Source organism: Protopterus annectens, chromosome 6.part1 (assembly GCF_019279795.1).
Source record: "Protopterus annectens isolate FY-2018-M chromosome 6.part1, PAN1.0, whole genome shotgun sequence".
In the NCBI taxonomy this organism is placed as follows: Eukaryota; Metazoa; Chordata; order Ceratodontiformes; family Protopteridae; genus Protopterus; species Protopterus annectens.
The window spans coordinates 273552411-273567141 of record NC_056738.1 but is presented as its reverse complement, the minus strand read 5'-3'; the positions used below and the strand labels follow the sequence as shown (position 1 = coordinate 273567141).

Sequence of the window (14731 nt, the reverse complement as noted above, 5' to 3'; positions counted from 1 at the left end):
CTTATTTTCATGGAAAAGATGTGCCACCTAACATTAGGCCCTCATTCCACCAGAGCAACAGCCACCTCCACAGCCTTCTTAAGAGGGTGGCTACCAAGGACATTTTAGAAGCTGCTACATGGAGCTCCATGCATACATTCTCCAAGCATTACAACTTACCCTTATATTCCAGATCCAGAGCAGGCTTTGCTACGGCAGTCCTGCAGGGCATTTTAGCTACACCATCCTTTTCTTAGATCCTACCACCCCCAGCTTGGCTATGGTATTCTACCCATATGTAAGGACTGCAGATGCATCCTTGAAGGACATAGTACAGTTTTGTACCTACCATAAATGTAGATGTCCGATAAGTATGCATCTGCAGTCAAAGTTACCCTCCCTCCTTCCCCTCTGTGGTATTTCTAGGGTTCTTCTCCCCCTTACAGCTAGCTGGGGTTATCTATTATGGTGTATTTGTTTTATATTACTGTGCATGTTTGGAATTTTATGCATTTTTCCAAATTTAGCCTTCCTTAGAGGGCACCTGGCATCTGGGGCAAGAAAAACTGAGGAAGATGGCGTCGGCTGGACGCTTATACCCCAGGCCTGACGCCGGGGAAAGGGCGACATCAGCGACGCCACGGACCCAGACTTTGGAATCCGGCCGACAAGGGCTGCCTGAGGCAGGACAACCATATGTAAGGACTGCAGATGCATACCTATCGGACATCTACATTTATGGTAGGTACAAAACTGTGCTTTTAATACCAGCAGGTTAATAGTTAACCTAGTTTTAAAACTTTGTAGCAGGGGTGGGGACTACTGTGTGTTAACTAATTAAGACTTTGAGTTGTGTATTTATATGATGATACCAAAGTTTTTAATTCACTGTGAAGAAGTCTATGTACAAGAAAGACAAAAGCGCTAAATAAATTCTTTTACTTGGATTATTGCTGCTGTCTTGGAGTTGGTTCACTCATTTTTGCTGTTTCCAGAGTTTGGAGATTCCCTGTATCCTTGTTTATTAGGTCTATGATGATGTGTTCCATAGCTTTGCATATCAAACTCGTCAGGCTAATGGGGCAATAGTTCCCAGGGTCTGTAGTCAATCCTGCTTTGTGGAGAGGGATGGTTGTAACTGTGTGCCATTCGGTAGGGCCAAAGCCTGAGGTGAGGCTGTGACTGAACAGCGCACACAGGTGAGGTGCCAGTTCACTCTGTAGTTCATGTAGAATACAGCCAGGGATATTGTCAGGTCCCATAGAAGCTGTATTCTTGGCCTTGGACAGTGCTGTTTTAACCTGTGCAGCAGTAATAGTGGGTGTCTGGCAATCTACTGGTGGTGTGATTGGTTCTTTGGGGGGGGAGAGGGGTAAAGTTAGCACTGAATCTGTTGGCCAGTATATTGGCAATATCTGTTGGCTCAGTATAGGAGGTACCATTGTGCAGTAGCTCAGAGCAAATCTGGGTATTGCCGTGGAGATTCGTTACATAACTGTAGAAGGCCTTGTGGTTGTCTTTACTGTTTGCTGCATTTCTATTTTCATAGCTAGTTTTAGAGGATTTGATGAGGGATCTCAACTTTTTGTTGAGGCTGATAAGGGAGTTTTTTCCAGTCTTGGGACTTTACCTTATTCCACATCAGTTTCCTCCTTCTGTTGTAGAGTTCGTTTATGGCAGGAGACCACCAGATTGGCCTCCTTTTTTTTGAAGAGAGCATCTTAGTTCTATTGGGTATGGCGAGATCCATGCATTTGTGTACGTGTTCATGCAGTGCATTGGTGTATGATTTGGCGGTCATGCAATTATTCTCCATTTGCATGGGTGCTGTGAAGTCAGCCACCTCTGTTTTTAGGAGCCCAAAGTTAGCTTTGGAGAAGTTTTTCATGGTGGTTACCTTTGCAGGGGGGGGGGTTCCAAGGTGATTAGTTTGTGGTCGGATCTAACCAGGGAGGAGTTGACTGTTGGTGTAGAGCAACAGTCACCCATGTTAGTAATGACAAGGCCAAGGATGTTGCTACCTGTAGTTGGGGGTAAGAACGAGCTGGTCCAGGGCATTGGAATTAATGAATTCCAGGAAACGGGCAAGTGTATTGGTACATGAGTGGTTTTCCCAGTTAATGGAGGGGTAGTTGAAGTCGCCCAGTATGAGAGTGTTAGGTTGGGCCCTAATATTCTCCAGGGTGCTTAGGAACATGGAGTGCGAGTCTTGAGACATGGTTGGGGACCTGTAGCAGGCTACGACCTGAATCGGTGTCTTACCTAATGTTAGCTGCACCTGAAGTATCTCAGATGCATTATGTTGGGCTACCAGTCTAGAGGTGTGTGCATCCTTTATGAATATGGAAACACCACTGCCTTTGGAGCTTTGGTCCAAGTTGTGGGGCCGAAAGGTGTGGAATGAGTTATAGTCTGGTAGTGTATGGGGTGCTTTCTGCTGCATTGAATCGGGTCTCTGTTACAGCACAAATGTCGATGTTCTCCATTTTAAGGAGTGCATTTTGAGATTTAGACTTCTAGTGTTGAGCAGCATGACCCTCAGATTGCATTTGTTTGTAGCTGTTACAGTGGTAATTTGGTCTTTGGAACACCACCTAAAAAAGGCTCTGTACCAACACTTCAGTCTGGGCCTTGCTTCTAGGGCTAGGGCAGGATTTGCTACAGCCATTTCGCAGGGGCTCCTGCATCTAGCACCTTCTTAAGGACCAGACCACATTGGCCATAAGCTTTGAGAGTTTTCACAGGAGTTTCAAGGCTGTTTTAGTCTAATGGCCGCTTATGCCTTTCATACTGTCCCCTCAGTGTATATCTTTTCTCAAGGAGGGAATGGCTAGTTAGTCATGGAGTAAATTTGAGAGTACCCATCCAGTTGTCCAAGTTTAGTTTGAAGGAAAATACTGAATTGCATAGCTTAACTTGCAGAGGAAGCTTATTGCAGAGATGATGAGGGATGCTGGAGGACCAGGCTCTCTCTCGTCACATTCTGTTTATTTTGCTGACACAGGTACACATCTCTGGTTCTAGTGTTAGCTGCTCTGTTTGGCTTTCTGAGATGTGAGATCCCAAGAGATATTACTACAACAGTGAACTATAAGATGAATATAGTACAGTTATGTAGGAACTTTGAATTAATTGTAGATGTTGCGTATGTATGGATATATTCTGTTTTTCTGCTATGCACTTTATAGCTGAGTCATACTTTAATCAAAACATTTCTTTACAGTTTTGGCAGTGTCCTTTGTATTGACTCTCTAATGGCTTATTGTTACTTTGTCAACACTTTCCCTACAGATATAGTTCTTGAACATTGTATTTACAGCTTTTTCCCCTATTTGAGCATATCTTTTCTGTTGGTCCCTAAAGATCCTGGACCCCTTATCAGATGTCTCATCTTGCAGAATCACTGTACTAGTTGCATTGTCCTGACATTTACTTGTGATGTGACTAACTTTTTCACTTCAATATATTTCAACAAAGTGCTTCTGTCATTAAAGATTTAACCAGTTCAACATTCTCTTTCTTGTGTTGTATTCCAGGTCTTTTCCACTTTGTTGTGAAGTTGTTTCTGTAATGGTGCATTTATTTCTGGCATGAGTGGAGTAAACTTCAAAATATACAATCTCATAAAAGCTTGCTTGCCTTTTGAAAGAGGAATTTGTACAGCTGCTATGACTCTCATCAGCCAGATTCAGGCCTTCAGGCATTAAAACTCGATGATTATGTCTCATGATCTGAAGCTCTAATTTACACTTTGTTTAGCTTGATATAGTACTAAAACATCAACAACTCTATCAGTCTCTTATCCTGTTCTTGTTTTGTGTGGCCCACACATTAAAATTTCGTCAGTAATAACACTACTGTCAACCCCCTTGGTCTTCAGCACAAGTTTTCTGAAGTACTTCAGATGCTGTTAGAAATTTGTAAATGGCAGTGCCTAGAGTTGTGATATGTCTGTTATCATTAACTCAGCATGAGCAATACAGTTTAAAAAGAATGTAAATTATGTAACATTTTAATTTTTTTACCAATTTTTTGGCTGTAGACACACTGCTGACATATATTAGATTTGCCACCCAAACCACATATTTGCCTATTAATTTCTCCTTCTGTGCTGGCATCTTAAAACTCACATTGCATCTTGGGAGATAGTACCATTTACTCCCAGGGGATACTACCGTTTTGAAGCCCGCAGTCTGGGTTTTCCAGTAGACGGGGTATAATTTGGTTTGCAAATAAAAGTCCATCATACTATTGGGGCTGAAATATTTTCTGCCATATCCTGTGCCTGTGCATGCAGCTGAGAAGCTGCCATGCACATTATTCCACGTGCCATTTTGTGAACCCTTTTCCATAACCTTCCTAGTTTGCGTTAGCCCAGCTGGGACTAGCCCCTTGCCTCCATCAAAGGGTACATTTTCTTCAGAGTTCTTATGCACTTTCCCCCTCCCCTAAGGCCTAGGAGATGCGGTGGGCATCTGCTCAGTTATTTTCCATATGACCTGCTGACAAGGACTTGGATTACAGGAGGTACAAGTGGCTGCCCTGCTTTTGTACTAGCAGCCTGTCAGTACTACATTTAGTAATATAAAGGTCATCAGCAAATGCTGATGTTCATAGGTGTGTACTAGGCTAATGGCCTTGGAGCCTTTACAAGCCTAGCCCATAGGATTACCCTGGCATCGTGCCACCCAACCTTAGTTCCTACTGCCTCTGTCGAGTAGAGCCACTGATGATTGATCCCCGGGGTGAATTTATTGTGTAAAAGTACCTATTTCCTTCAAGAATATTCACCTTACTTTTTGGGTTAGGCTTGAGTTTTGCATCTTGATCACCACCATTTAGTCCTTTATGTATGTATCCAGCCATCTGATGTTTCCAGCACTTGTATCTTCTGTTCTGCAGTCTTGGCAACAAGTAAGGAGGGAGCTTGTGTCAACAGTGTGAAGCACATCTGAGAATAAGCAATTAATCAGTTTAGCCTGGATATGTTTTTCCTGTGACTTGCACTTGCATCATACCTCATAACTGTCCATATTTTCCACAGAAGTGTCAGATTTTCACCTCCCATTTTTAGTCCATTTCCCAAAAAATGTGTATCTTGCTGGCAAATCACTGAGATACAAGTCACCCTAAGTAATGATGACATTAGAGTTTCAAACCTCATATCCGTTTGAAAACATATGTGAATACAAAACATGTTATGCTAACAATTTAAGTTTATAAGAGCAATATTTAAAGTCCGTCTCTAATTCTGTACCTCTGACCCCCAATATTTTTGTCTTTTCCCAGAATTCTTGTGGTAAGATGTTGAGAGGAATGACTTGCATAACAGTGCAGTCTGAGCACTCTGCAGAATTGACACCCTTATCTTTTGTCCTTTTCCTTTTGTAATGTGTCCAGGTGTAGCTGTATGTGCTGGAGAAGCACAAGGTGCTTGTGCTTCATCTCTGAGGAAAAACATTTTATTGTCTACTTAACACTTGTTTGCAAAGTGCTTTCAGTACAACCCATGTCTGTTGACTTGATTTTTTTGTTGTAGTAGTAGCTAGTAGGTTTGTTGTCATGCAGCTGAAAATAATAGGAGTTAAGAATTGTAGTAACAAAAAGTATGCCTTGTGGAGGTCTCTTAGATTTATAAGAGGATATAAGACCTATAAGGTCGACAAATATTACTGCTTTTGCCTGCCTATGCAAAAGTGTAATGCAGGGAATAGAAATCCCTTTTCCTGTTTTGTTTCCTAAGCACCTAATTTGCGGTCAGAAAGTGAAAGCGATTATTCTCCTTCAAACTCCGAGGAAGAAACAAATGAGGAGGAAGAACAAGAAGACAGAACAGTGAAATCACCAGTGGATCAGAAGACGCAAGGCAAGGTTGTTGGCCTTAGCAAAACACCTGCAAAAAAATCCAAAATGGCACCAATAGTGAGCTGAAATTTTGATACTTTTGTTTCAGCTGTACGTATGCATTTTATTTAAATAATTTGTCAGTTTATCTATTTAAAATAAGCATTTTCAGTCATAATTTGGGAAATAAATAATAGTTCAAGTGAAGGAACACAAAATATTAATTTGAATATAAGTAGCAGTGTCAATTGAGCCATTAACTCTAATTGTTTCTTGATAAATTTACATTAAGAATAAAGCAGACTGAAAAAAACATAAACCACTGCATAGGTTTGTTAAAATTGTTCTGATTTGCTTCTCAAAAAGGGTGACGTTCTTTTGAAGTCAGCTTAAGCAGATATTGATTGAACAGTGAAAAAATATTGAATTCCGGGTCTATAGTACATCCGCGAAAACCCCTTTCAGTGAACGACTGTTCACCGAACGGTAACCAGCGAAATCTAACTCCCTTGAACGGCCATTCCAGCAAATTTTTTTCTAGGGGGAAAAAAATGCTTGGCCAACCTAAAACCAGACAAAATTTAAAACCCTTCAAAGTGGGGGGCTTTGCTCCCACACCCCCACAACTAAATATACCATCTGCGAGCTTACACTACAGTGGAGAAAAGGGCAAATAACCGATGATGGCCAAGCGTTTTTTCCCCCTAGGGAAAAAAAAAATCACTGAAATGGCCGTTTGTGGGAGTTAAATTTCGCTGGTTATCTTTTGGAGAAGAGCAATTCGCTGAAAGGGGTTTTCGCAGACATAATATAGACCCCGAATTCCTGTACTTTGGCTCCATGAGAGAAAGCCTTGTCTTTACTTCAAACCAAACTTCACTGGTGACAAGTTAAAGATGAAGATGAGTATAATAATGAAACGGTTGTTCAGAAGACAGTGCTGTTATGCTAGACAAGACGTTTAAAATTCTGTATGCAATATATTATAATGTATAATAATATACATGTAACCATAAAGACTTAAAAAGTAAAAAGTCATGGACATTTCAGAAGCCATGTAGCTGAAACACTTTATGTCCTTAAGGGGCCATTTGTATATATCCCATGGGCCTCCATTACAGGAGGTTTAAGGTATCACACAGTGAAAACTCTAACTTGACTGGGTTTTCTTGCAGTTTTTACTGAATGGTTTGTCTGTGTGACCTTTTTACCCTCTGGTTTTGATGTTAGTTGGGATATTTTGCAGGCATCTTAATCATTATGGGCATCAGCTGGGTTTAAAAACCCTGTATTTCTGAAGTATAACTAAACTATCAACTTACGCTGTGCCGATGAGGTCAATAAAAAGGCCAAACGATGCATGTCCAAAGCTAATGGAGTTTGGCTTTACTGGTCTGAATGTAACCATATAGCCTTAAAAAAACAAGATGGTCATATACATTCAAAAGCAGTACAGCTGAAATCATGCAAACTTAGTCAGCCAGAGCCCTTTGATATTGGCTTACTTCAGAAAGTAGATGCCAAACAGGAAAGGTATGTGTGTTTGTGGTGTGTGTTTGTGGTGTGTGTTTGTGGTGTGTGTGTGTGTGTGTGTGTGTGTGTGTGTGTGTGTGTGTGTGTGTGTGTGTGTGTGTGTGTGTGTGTGTGTGTGTGTGTGTGTGTGTGGTGTGTGTGGTGTGTGTGTGTGTGTGTGTGTGTGGTGTGTGTGTGTGTGTTTGTGTGTGTGTGTGTGTGTATAAAGTAGAGATGTCAATTGCAATAAACTGCATATGTACTGTAACAGCATTAAACAACCCTGGTTTTCTGCAGTGCTTCAGTTTTAAACCATTCACAGACTGTTTTTGTTCCCCCTTTTAGTCCAATCTGGTAGAGGAATACTTTGAAGCACACAAGAATTCAAAGGTCTTGACCTCAGATCGCACCCTTCAGAAACTGCAGGCACCAAAGCTAGACCAAGTAAGTTACAGGCATAGTTTTTTTTTTTAATTAATAGTAGGGGTAGTGGGAGATGCTTATAAGTACTACAGCTCTATTTCTGATCAGTTATTAGTTTGGTAGTAATACTGACTGTTAAAAGGTTGACCATAAAGTTGAACTTTGATTCATTTTGATGACTTTTACAAATACATTGGCTTCTATTAGCTGTTGAGGAATGCATCTGCATACTAGGTCTTGGGTGATGGGGAGGTCAAAGTTTATTGAAACATCAACTTGGATTAATTAAATAATAAGGAGTGAGCCATAAATAATTGAAAAATGAAGGTACTTGCAAATGATATGCAGAAATAAGATCAGGGAAAAATTGCTGTTGGATTAACCAATTGCAAGATAACCTGTCTTGCCCAAGGAAAAAAATTGACAGAATTTTTTTTTTATCTGATACAGTGCTCCCTAAAGATGATATAAGCCTATATTTTAAATTATCTTGTTATATTTATTTATTGTTTGTTTGCTTGCTGACTGGAGTAGAGTGCTGCTCCTTCTGGACCATGTTCCCTCACAGCCATGGAATACAAGGTATTTAAATGTAAGGAATTGTACAAACAATTAAATGAAATGAATAATAGATAGTGATACTGAGAATACAAGCATGATAGAACAGAGTAGAAGAATTTTATATACAACATGCACAGAGATTAGCTTTGCCTTTTAAAGCAACACATTGCAAAGAGAGACCGTCCCATTAACAATATATTTAAGGTGGATGCTGTAAAGAGCTTGCTGCATTTTTTTAGTAGTACTTTTGATGCAACATATTTTACTTTTGATGCAACATAGTAATGTAGTGTTGTTGTTGTTGTTTTTCTTTCGACTTTTCCCGGTTAGGGGTCACTACAGCAGAACTCCGGTCTGCTAATGATTGGCAGTAGATTTTTACGATGCTGAGGTGCCAGCTTGACGCCCAAACTTCAACGAAGGCACGCCCATTCACGCTTGTCTTTCGAATGCTACTCTACCGCGGGGAGAACATGCAGACTCCACACAGAAGGCGCTCCAGCCGAGAATCGAATGGGAGAACCTCTTTCTGTGAGGCGACAACACTATCGCTGCACCACCGCGGCTTGTGTGTTGCGTTAAAATTCCACTATGAAGTAGGAGTTTAAACTCGCATGCTTTTTTTCCCCTAGCTTCGTTTTTAGGCATATTTTGCCTCACTTTTTTAACACTTTTAATTATCAATTAAGACATAGAGGCACATAAGTTAGTAGAAAACAAATTATATTGACTTTTTTACGTACATGTGTTATACATTACATATGTTTGCTTTCTTTATACCAACTGTCATTCAGTCCAGCATTACATACATTTCTCAATTTCTGCCTTCCTTTAAATCTCACTCCTCCTCCTAAACATTATTCTGCATGCATTATTCTACAAATTTAATTTATTATTATGTAATTTGCTCCAGTTTTCCAAATTCACCACTTTCTGTTCTTTTACCTGTTTTACAATATTAAATAATTCAAATACAGTTAGTTTAGATTTTGATTTCCATTTTCTAGTAATTGTTTTTTTTTGGCAACCAGTAGAATTAAACTTAATATGGCCTTACTTTATCTAGGCAATTCAGATCCTGTGTCTTAAGCTCAAAAGAACCATTCCTTAGTTATAGCCATTTGATCCCCCAATATTTCTGACAGAGTATTCTGTAGGGAATTTTTTAAATTAGCCAACCCATTACACTCCTAAAAAAATGTTCACAATTACCTCTTTCTTCCTCATCACTCCTCCCAGCATTTGCTGTCTTAACAGAAGAAATATTCTTTGTTGTCTCCGTGAGGTATAAAAATACCTATGCAAATACTTCTAAGCAAAAATCCTAAACCTTCTGGACTTGGTGCATGCTGGGTAACCATACATATGTCATCATATTGTTCCCTTTTAAGTTGCTTTTCCAGTTTTTCTGATTCCTATAGTTGTCATGCAGTAATTTCTATGCCCTACTACTTGCCTCCTTTCTAACAGCTTCTGTTCTAGTTTTGACTGAAAGTTCTACCAGAGCAGGTCTTTCACTTAGGATTCCCCTAGCCCTTTCTTTTTGCCTATACTCTGTTATCAGTCCTGGTAAGGAAGGTGTTATCAGTCCTGGTAAGGAAGGCAGTCTCTGACCTGGAGTACAGACTTTTTCCTGGACTCATCCCACTCTAATACCTTTCTCTCGCTAGTTATTTGCTCTCATTACCTTGGTTCTTTTGCCAGTTTTCTCCAGAAAATTCCAGCCCTGTTTGACAGTTTTCTGTACCTCTAGTTGTATTCATCCATATTGGCAAACTCTCCTTTCTGCTTTCTCAATTCCTGTGTTGTCTTAGTTCTTAGAATATTATTTCCAACTTTATAAATATAATATTTCTTTTAATTTCTCCAAATCTTTTGGGTTTCTAATACCATGATGGGAATGGACCCCATTCCCAAGTCAAAGTACGATTAAAGTTCATTAAATTAGTATTGTTTCAATCTTTGATGTCAGCCAAAAGTGCTGTTCGCAGCACCCGTGCCCAGTAATGAATACTCCTGCAAGATAGTATGGAGTTACATGTATTGGTAACATATCTAAATGCGATTGTAGATTCTTTTTTATATAGACCTATAGCTCCTGCTACTATTGGAATTGTCTGGATATCTTTCTTACACTTTGCTCTTGTTTCTGCCTGCAGATATTGATATTTTTGACTTTGTGTCTCTCTGTATGCAAGACACTGTAGTCACTGGGTGTAGAGATTTCAATGATCAGTGGATCAATGCTACTTTTCTGTCTTCTTTTCATGGACCACTATATCTGGGTTTTTTTCACATCTATCTTTTGAACTGTCGGTAATGGGTGATCCCATGTGATGTAGACTTCATCAGTTTCTATGATGCTTTGTGGCTCATGTTTCCAGTGTTTTTCAGCCACTTCAGTGCCATATTGTTTGCACAACCCCACAGTGCAACAGTCTTGCCACATTATTGTGCCTTTCATTATGCAATGCTTCTGCCATTAGTATATCACAACCAGCAACAAGGTGTGCAGATGTTTCCAATTCTGTTTTACAAAACCTGCATTTGTCTGATGTTCATCGTGTTTCACTGTTGCAGTTATTACAATTGGGTTATCCTGCTGGCAGGCTACCCGCAGTCGGCCTGAGTTCCAAAGTCTAGGTCCGGCGTCAGTTGCTGTCGCCTCTTCCCTGACGTCAGTGCACCAGGGGTATATAAGATGCAGCTGACACCATTTTCTTCAGTCTTTCTTGCCGCGCGGTGCCCGAAGCAAAAGCAGTTGGCAAGTGCCGGTCGGCCGACTTCTGAAGTTTTCAAATTCAAATTTCAGATCCGAAGTCTTCATTAAAGCTAAGTACCCCGTTGGGGAAACTTTTTTCTTGCTCCAGACCGATGTCAGAAAAAGGTAACAATTGTTGCTAGTTGTTGGTTTTGTGCTAGATTTAACCAACGCAGTATTAAGCGTCGGTACGATTTTGCATTTCATTATATAATGCCGTCGGATCAGCTGACTACCGGAGTTTACAAAAAACGAAAAGAAAAGGACAGGCATCCGAGATCCAAAGCCGCCGACGAGGCTTCTTCTAGGCTTGTTGCCGGTTCTCAGTGAGGCGCTTTCACAGCCCTGACGCCCGCTACCTCAGAGCCACAGGCCGCTTCTGACTCCCATGTGGAGCCGACTGGGCCTCTGGAAACTCAAGGTATTGGACACTCGGAAACTATTCCCTCAGATAGGTCCGGAGCCGCTGAGCAGGCATCGGCTTCTGAGGGTGTTTTCAGGCCTACACAGATATATGTGAAACCTACTTCAGCTACAAAGACAAAGACTAAAGCAGCTCTAAAGACAAAGAAATAAGTACAGCATTCACCTGGACAGGCCTCCATGCCTAAAAAACAGATGCTTAAAATGGCCAAAGACCTTATTACTTTGATCAGGGGTTCCCATCCCCCTCCTGACAAGAGGCCTAGGCAAGAGTTAGAAGATGAATCTTCAGACCAGGTTTCCATTTCCTCTGATTCCTCCTCTGAATAGGATTACTCTATTCCTCCCTATGAGGATTCTGATGCTGAAGAATCTACCCCTTCAGCCTCTCCTCCTGAGGATTATTCTTTTGGGGAAACACTGCATACTATAAGGGAGCATTTCCACTGTGAGAGCCAAGATTACTCAGAATCCAAGAAAAAGCTCAGAGATTTCCTTTTATTCCCCCAGCACAGGACCCTTGCTATCCCGCCTGTATTAGACATTGTAGATTATGTATTTACAGAGTCCAGTTTTTCTCCAGACTCTTTACCACCAGCCCCTGTTAAGCCAGACAGATACTACAGGGTTCCTGATTCACATCAATTTCTCTATAAGAACCCTGCAGCTGACCCAGAAACCATCTCTCAGGGTCCCAAAGGGGTCAAGGCTTCTACTGCAAAAAACCCTATTCCCACTGATAGGTATTCTAGGGCCCTAGACAGATGGGGCAAAAAGATTTATACCTCTGCTACCTTGGCTGTAAGAGCTTTAAATTGCCAATTTCATATGCTTAAGTATCAGCAATATCTTATATCCTTGCTTAAACAGAAAATGCCAGCAAATGCAGAATGTGCAGAAATAAAGAAATGCAGGATTTATTGCATGCAGCTGAACAAGTTGGAAAGCATACTTTGAAATGTGGTTTTGATTCTCTTGAGGCCTCCTGCAGACCGCTGTTGCAGATTCTGTCATTAGGAGACATGCTTGGTTAAAAGAACAAAATTTGCCTGATCATGTTAAAGCAAAACTATTAGACTCTCCTTTACAGCATGATACTTTGTTTGGTGCTAAAGCAGAAGAGGTGTTGAAGAAAATGGAGGACAAGGCTAAATCTGTGCAAACAGTCAAGGATTTCTTGCAGGTACAGCCTCCCAGAACTGGCCTACAAAAAAATTGGTCCTTTCCAGTGTCAGATAGACCACAAAGAGGCAGATACAGACATCCTAGAGGCAGATCACAGCCCCAAGGCTCATACAGGCCCAAACAATGGGGTGCTTCTACCTCCAAGAGCGGAGAGGAAAAATCACAGCCATACAGGAAACAGTCTCAATGACTTTCCACTTCCAGCACCAAGCACTTATATTTTGGCAGCCCCTTTGGGGGAAAGCTAGCACTTTTTTCACAAAATTGACACATGATCACCCAGGACAATTGGTTCTAAATATAGTTTCACAAGGCTACAGGTTCCACTTTCACACCCTGCCAAGGCAAAACGGTATGCCAGACCTGCCACACAATCAATGGGCAGAGGCACGAAAACAAGTTTCATCCCTCATGGACATGAGGGCCATTCAACAAGTACCAGAAAAGGGCAGGGCCACGGATTCTATTCAAGACTGTTCTTAGTACCCAGAAAGGACAAAGCCTGGAGACCAATACAGGACCTATCTCTTCTAAACACATATCTGGATATTCCAAAATTCAAAATGTTGATTCTACAGCAGCTTCTGCCCATGTTGGGCAAGAAGGCTTGGCTTGTGACTTTAGATCTAAAAGAGGTATACCTGCATGTCCCAATCAGACAAACATGCAGAAGATACCTCAGATTCAAACCTGGCTCTATGCACTACCAATTCTCTGCACTGCCCTTTGGCTTATCTACTGCACCCAGGGTCTTCACAAAGTGCCTGGCACCAGTAATTGCATTTTGCAGACAAAGAGGAATGCAAATATATCCTTACTTGGATGACGGCCTTCTTTAAGTGGAGAACAAGGACATTCTACTACACCATCTGGCGTTTGTAAAAAGATTACTGACAAGTCTAGGGTACACAGTAACGAGAAGAAATCAAAATTCGTACCCTCTCAAGAGATAATATTCCTGGGTGCAAGATTAAATACAACTGCCCAGATGGCTTATCTCTCGCCAGACAACTGACTACTTACTTTGAAATGTTGGCAAAAAAGACCCAGTTATCGGCAAGAAAAATTCTGCAGGCCTTGGGTTTCATGGCATCCTGCATTCTGCTAATTCCATATGCAAGACTGCATATGAGGAAACTTCAGTGGTATCTAAAAAGTGTTTGGACTCAACATTGCCACAGCCTTGAAACAATAATTACCCTCATTCCCTGCCTGCAACAGGAGTTTCGATGGTGGGCAAAAGCCTGTCACCACAACACGGGACAGCCATACACCTTACCCACAGCCAGGCAGACATTGACAACAGATGCATCAGATTACGCCTGGGGGGGCCATATGGCAGGAAGATGTATTCAGGGAACATGGTCCGCAAGTCAAATGCATCTACATATCAATCAAAAAGAGATGCTAGCTGTTCAGAATGCCCTAACAGCCTTCAAGGATCACCTTCATCCAGGACAACTACTAATAAAGACGGACAATACTACAGTAATGTGGTACATAAACAAGCAGGGAGGCACACATTCCTACCCCCTCTGCAGGCTAGCCATGAACTTGTGGCACACAGCATTGACTTACCAAGTACATCTGCAAGCTCAATTCCTGCCAGGAAGGAAAACTACTCTGGCAGACAAACTAAGCAGAAATCTAATGGATCCCCACGAGTGGAAATTGGATCCAGAAGTCTTCAGCATGATAACAAAGACCTGAGGATGCCCGGACATAGACCTGTTTGCCTCTCCGCACAACTACAAAGATTCTGCACAAGGACTTATCACAAGCAAGCATGGAAAGTGGATGCTCTATCTTTCAGCTGGAAAAATCTAACAGTGTATGCCTTTCCTCCTCTGCCTCTCCTCCCCAAGGTACTCCTCAAGGTCAGACAAGAGAAACCAAAAATGATACTGATTGCCCCAGACTGGCCCCGCCAGCACTGGTACCCAATCCTAAAGAGCTTGTCTCACTGCCCAGCCTGGACATTACCTCAAATTCCTCACTTGTTGACCCAACAAGACAGCCAGATACTGCACAGCCAACTCAAAA

General features: G+C 41.4%; 1 protein-coding gene across 1 annotated transcript in view; it reads left to right on the top strand.

Moving 5' to 3' along the window:
- Positions 1 to 14731, top strand: part of ORC2 (origin recognition complex subunit 2) — an 829308-nt gene that overhangs the window by 312908 nt on the left and 501669 nt on the right. The window contains exons 8-9 of the mRNA XM_044075702.1: positions 5723 to 5901; positions 7681 to 7779. Coding sequence (XP_043931637.1) covers positions 5723 to 5901; positions 7681 to 7779 — 278 coding nt within the window. The remainder of the gene's footprint in view (positions 1 to 5722; positions 5902 to 7680; positions 7780 to 14731) is intronic.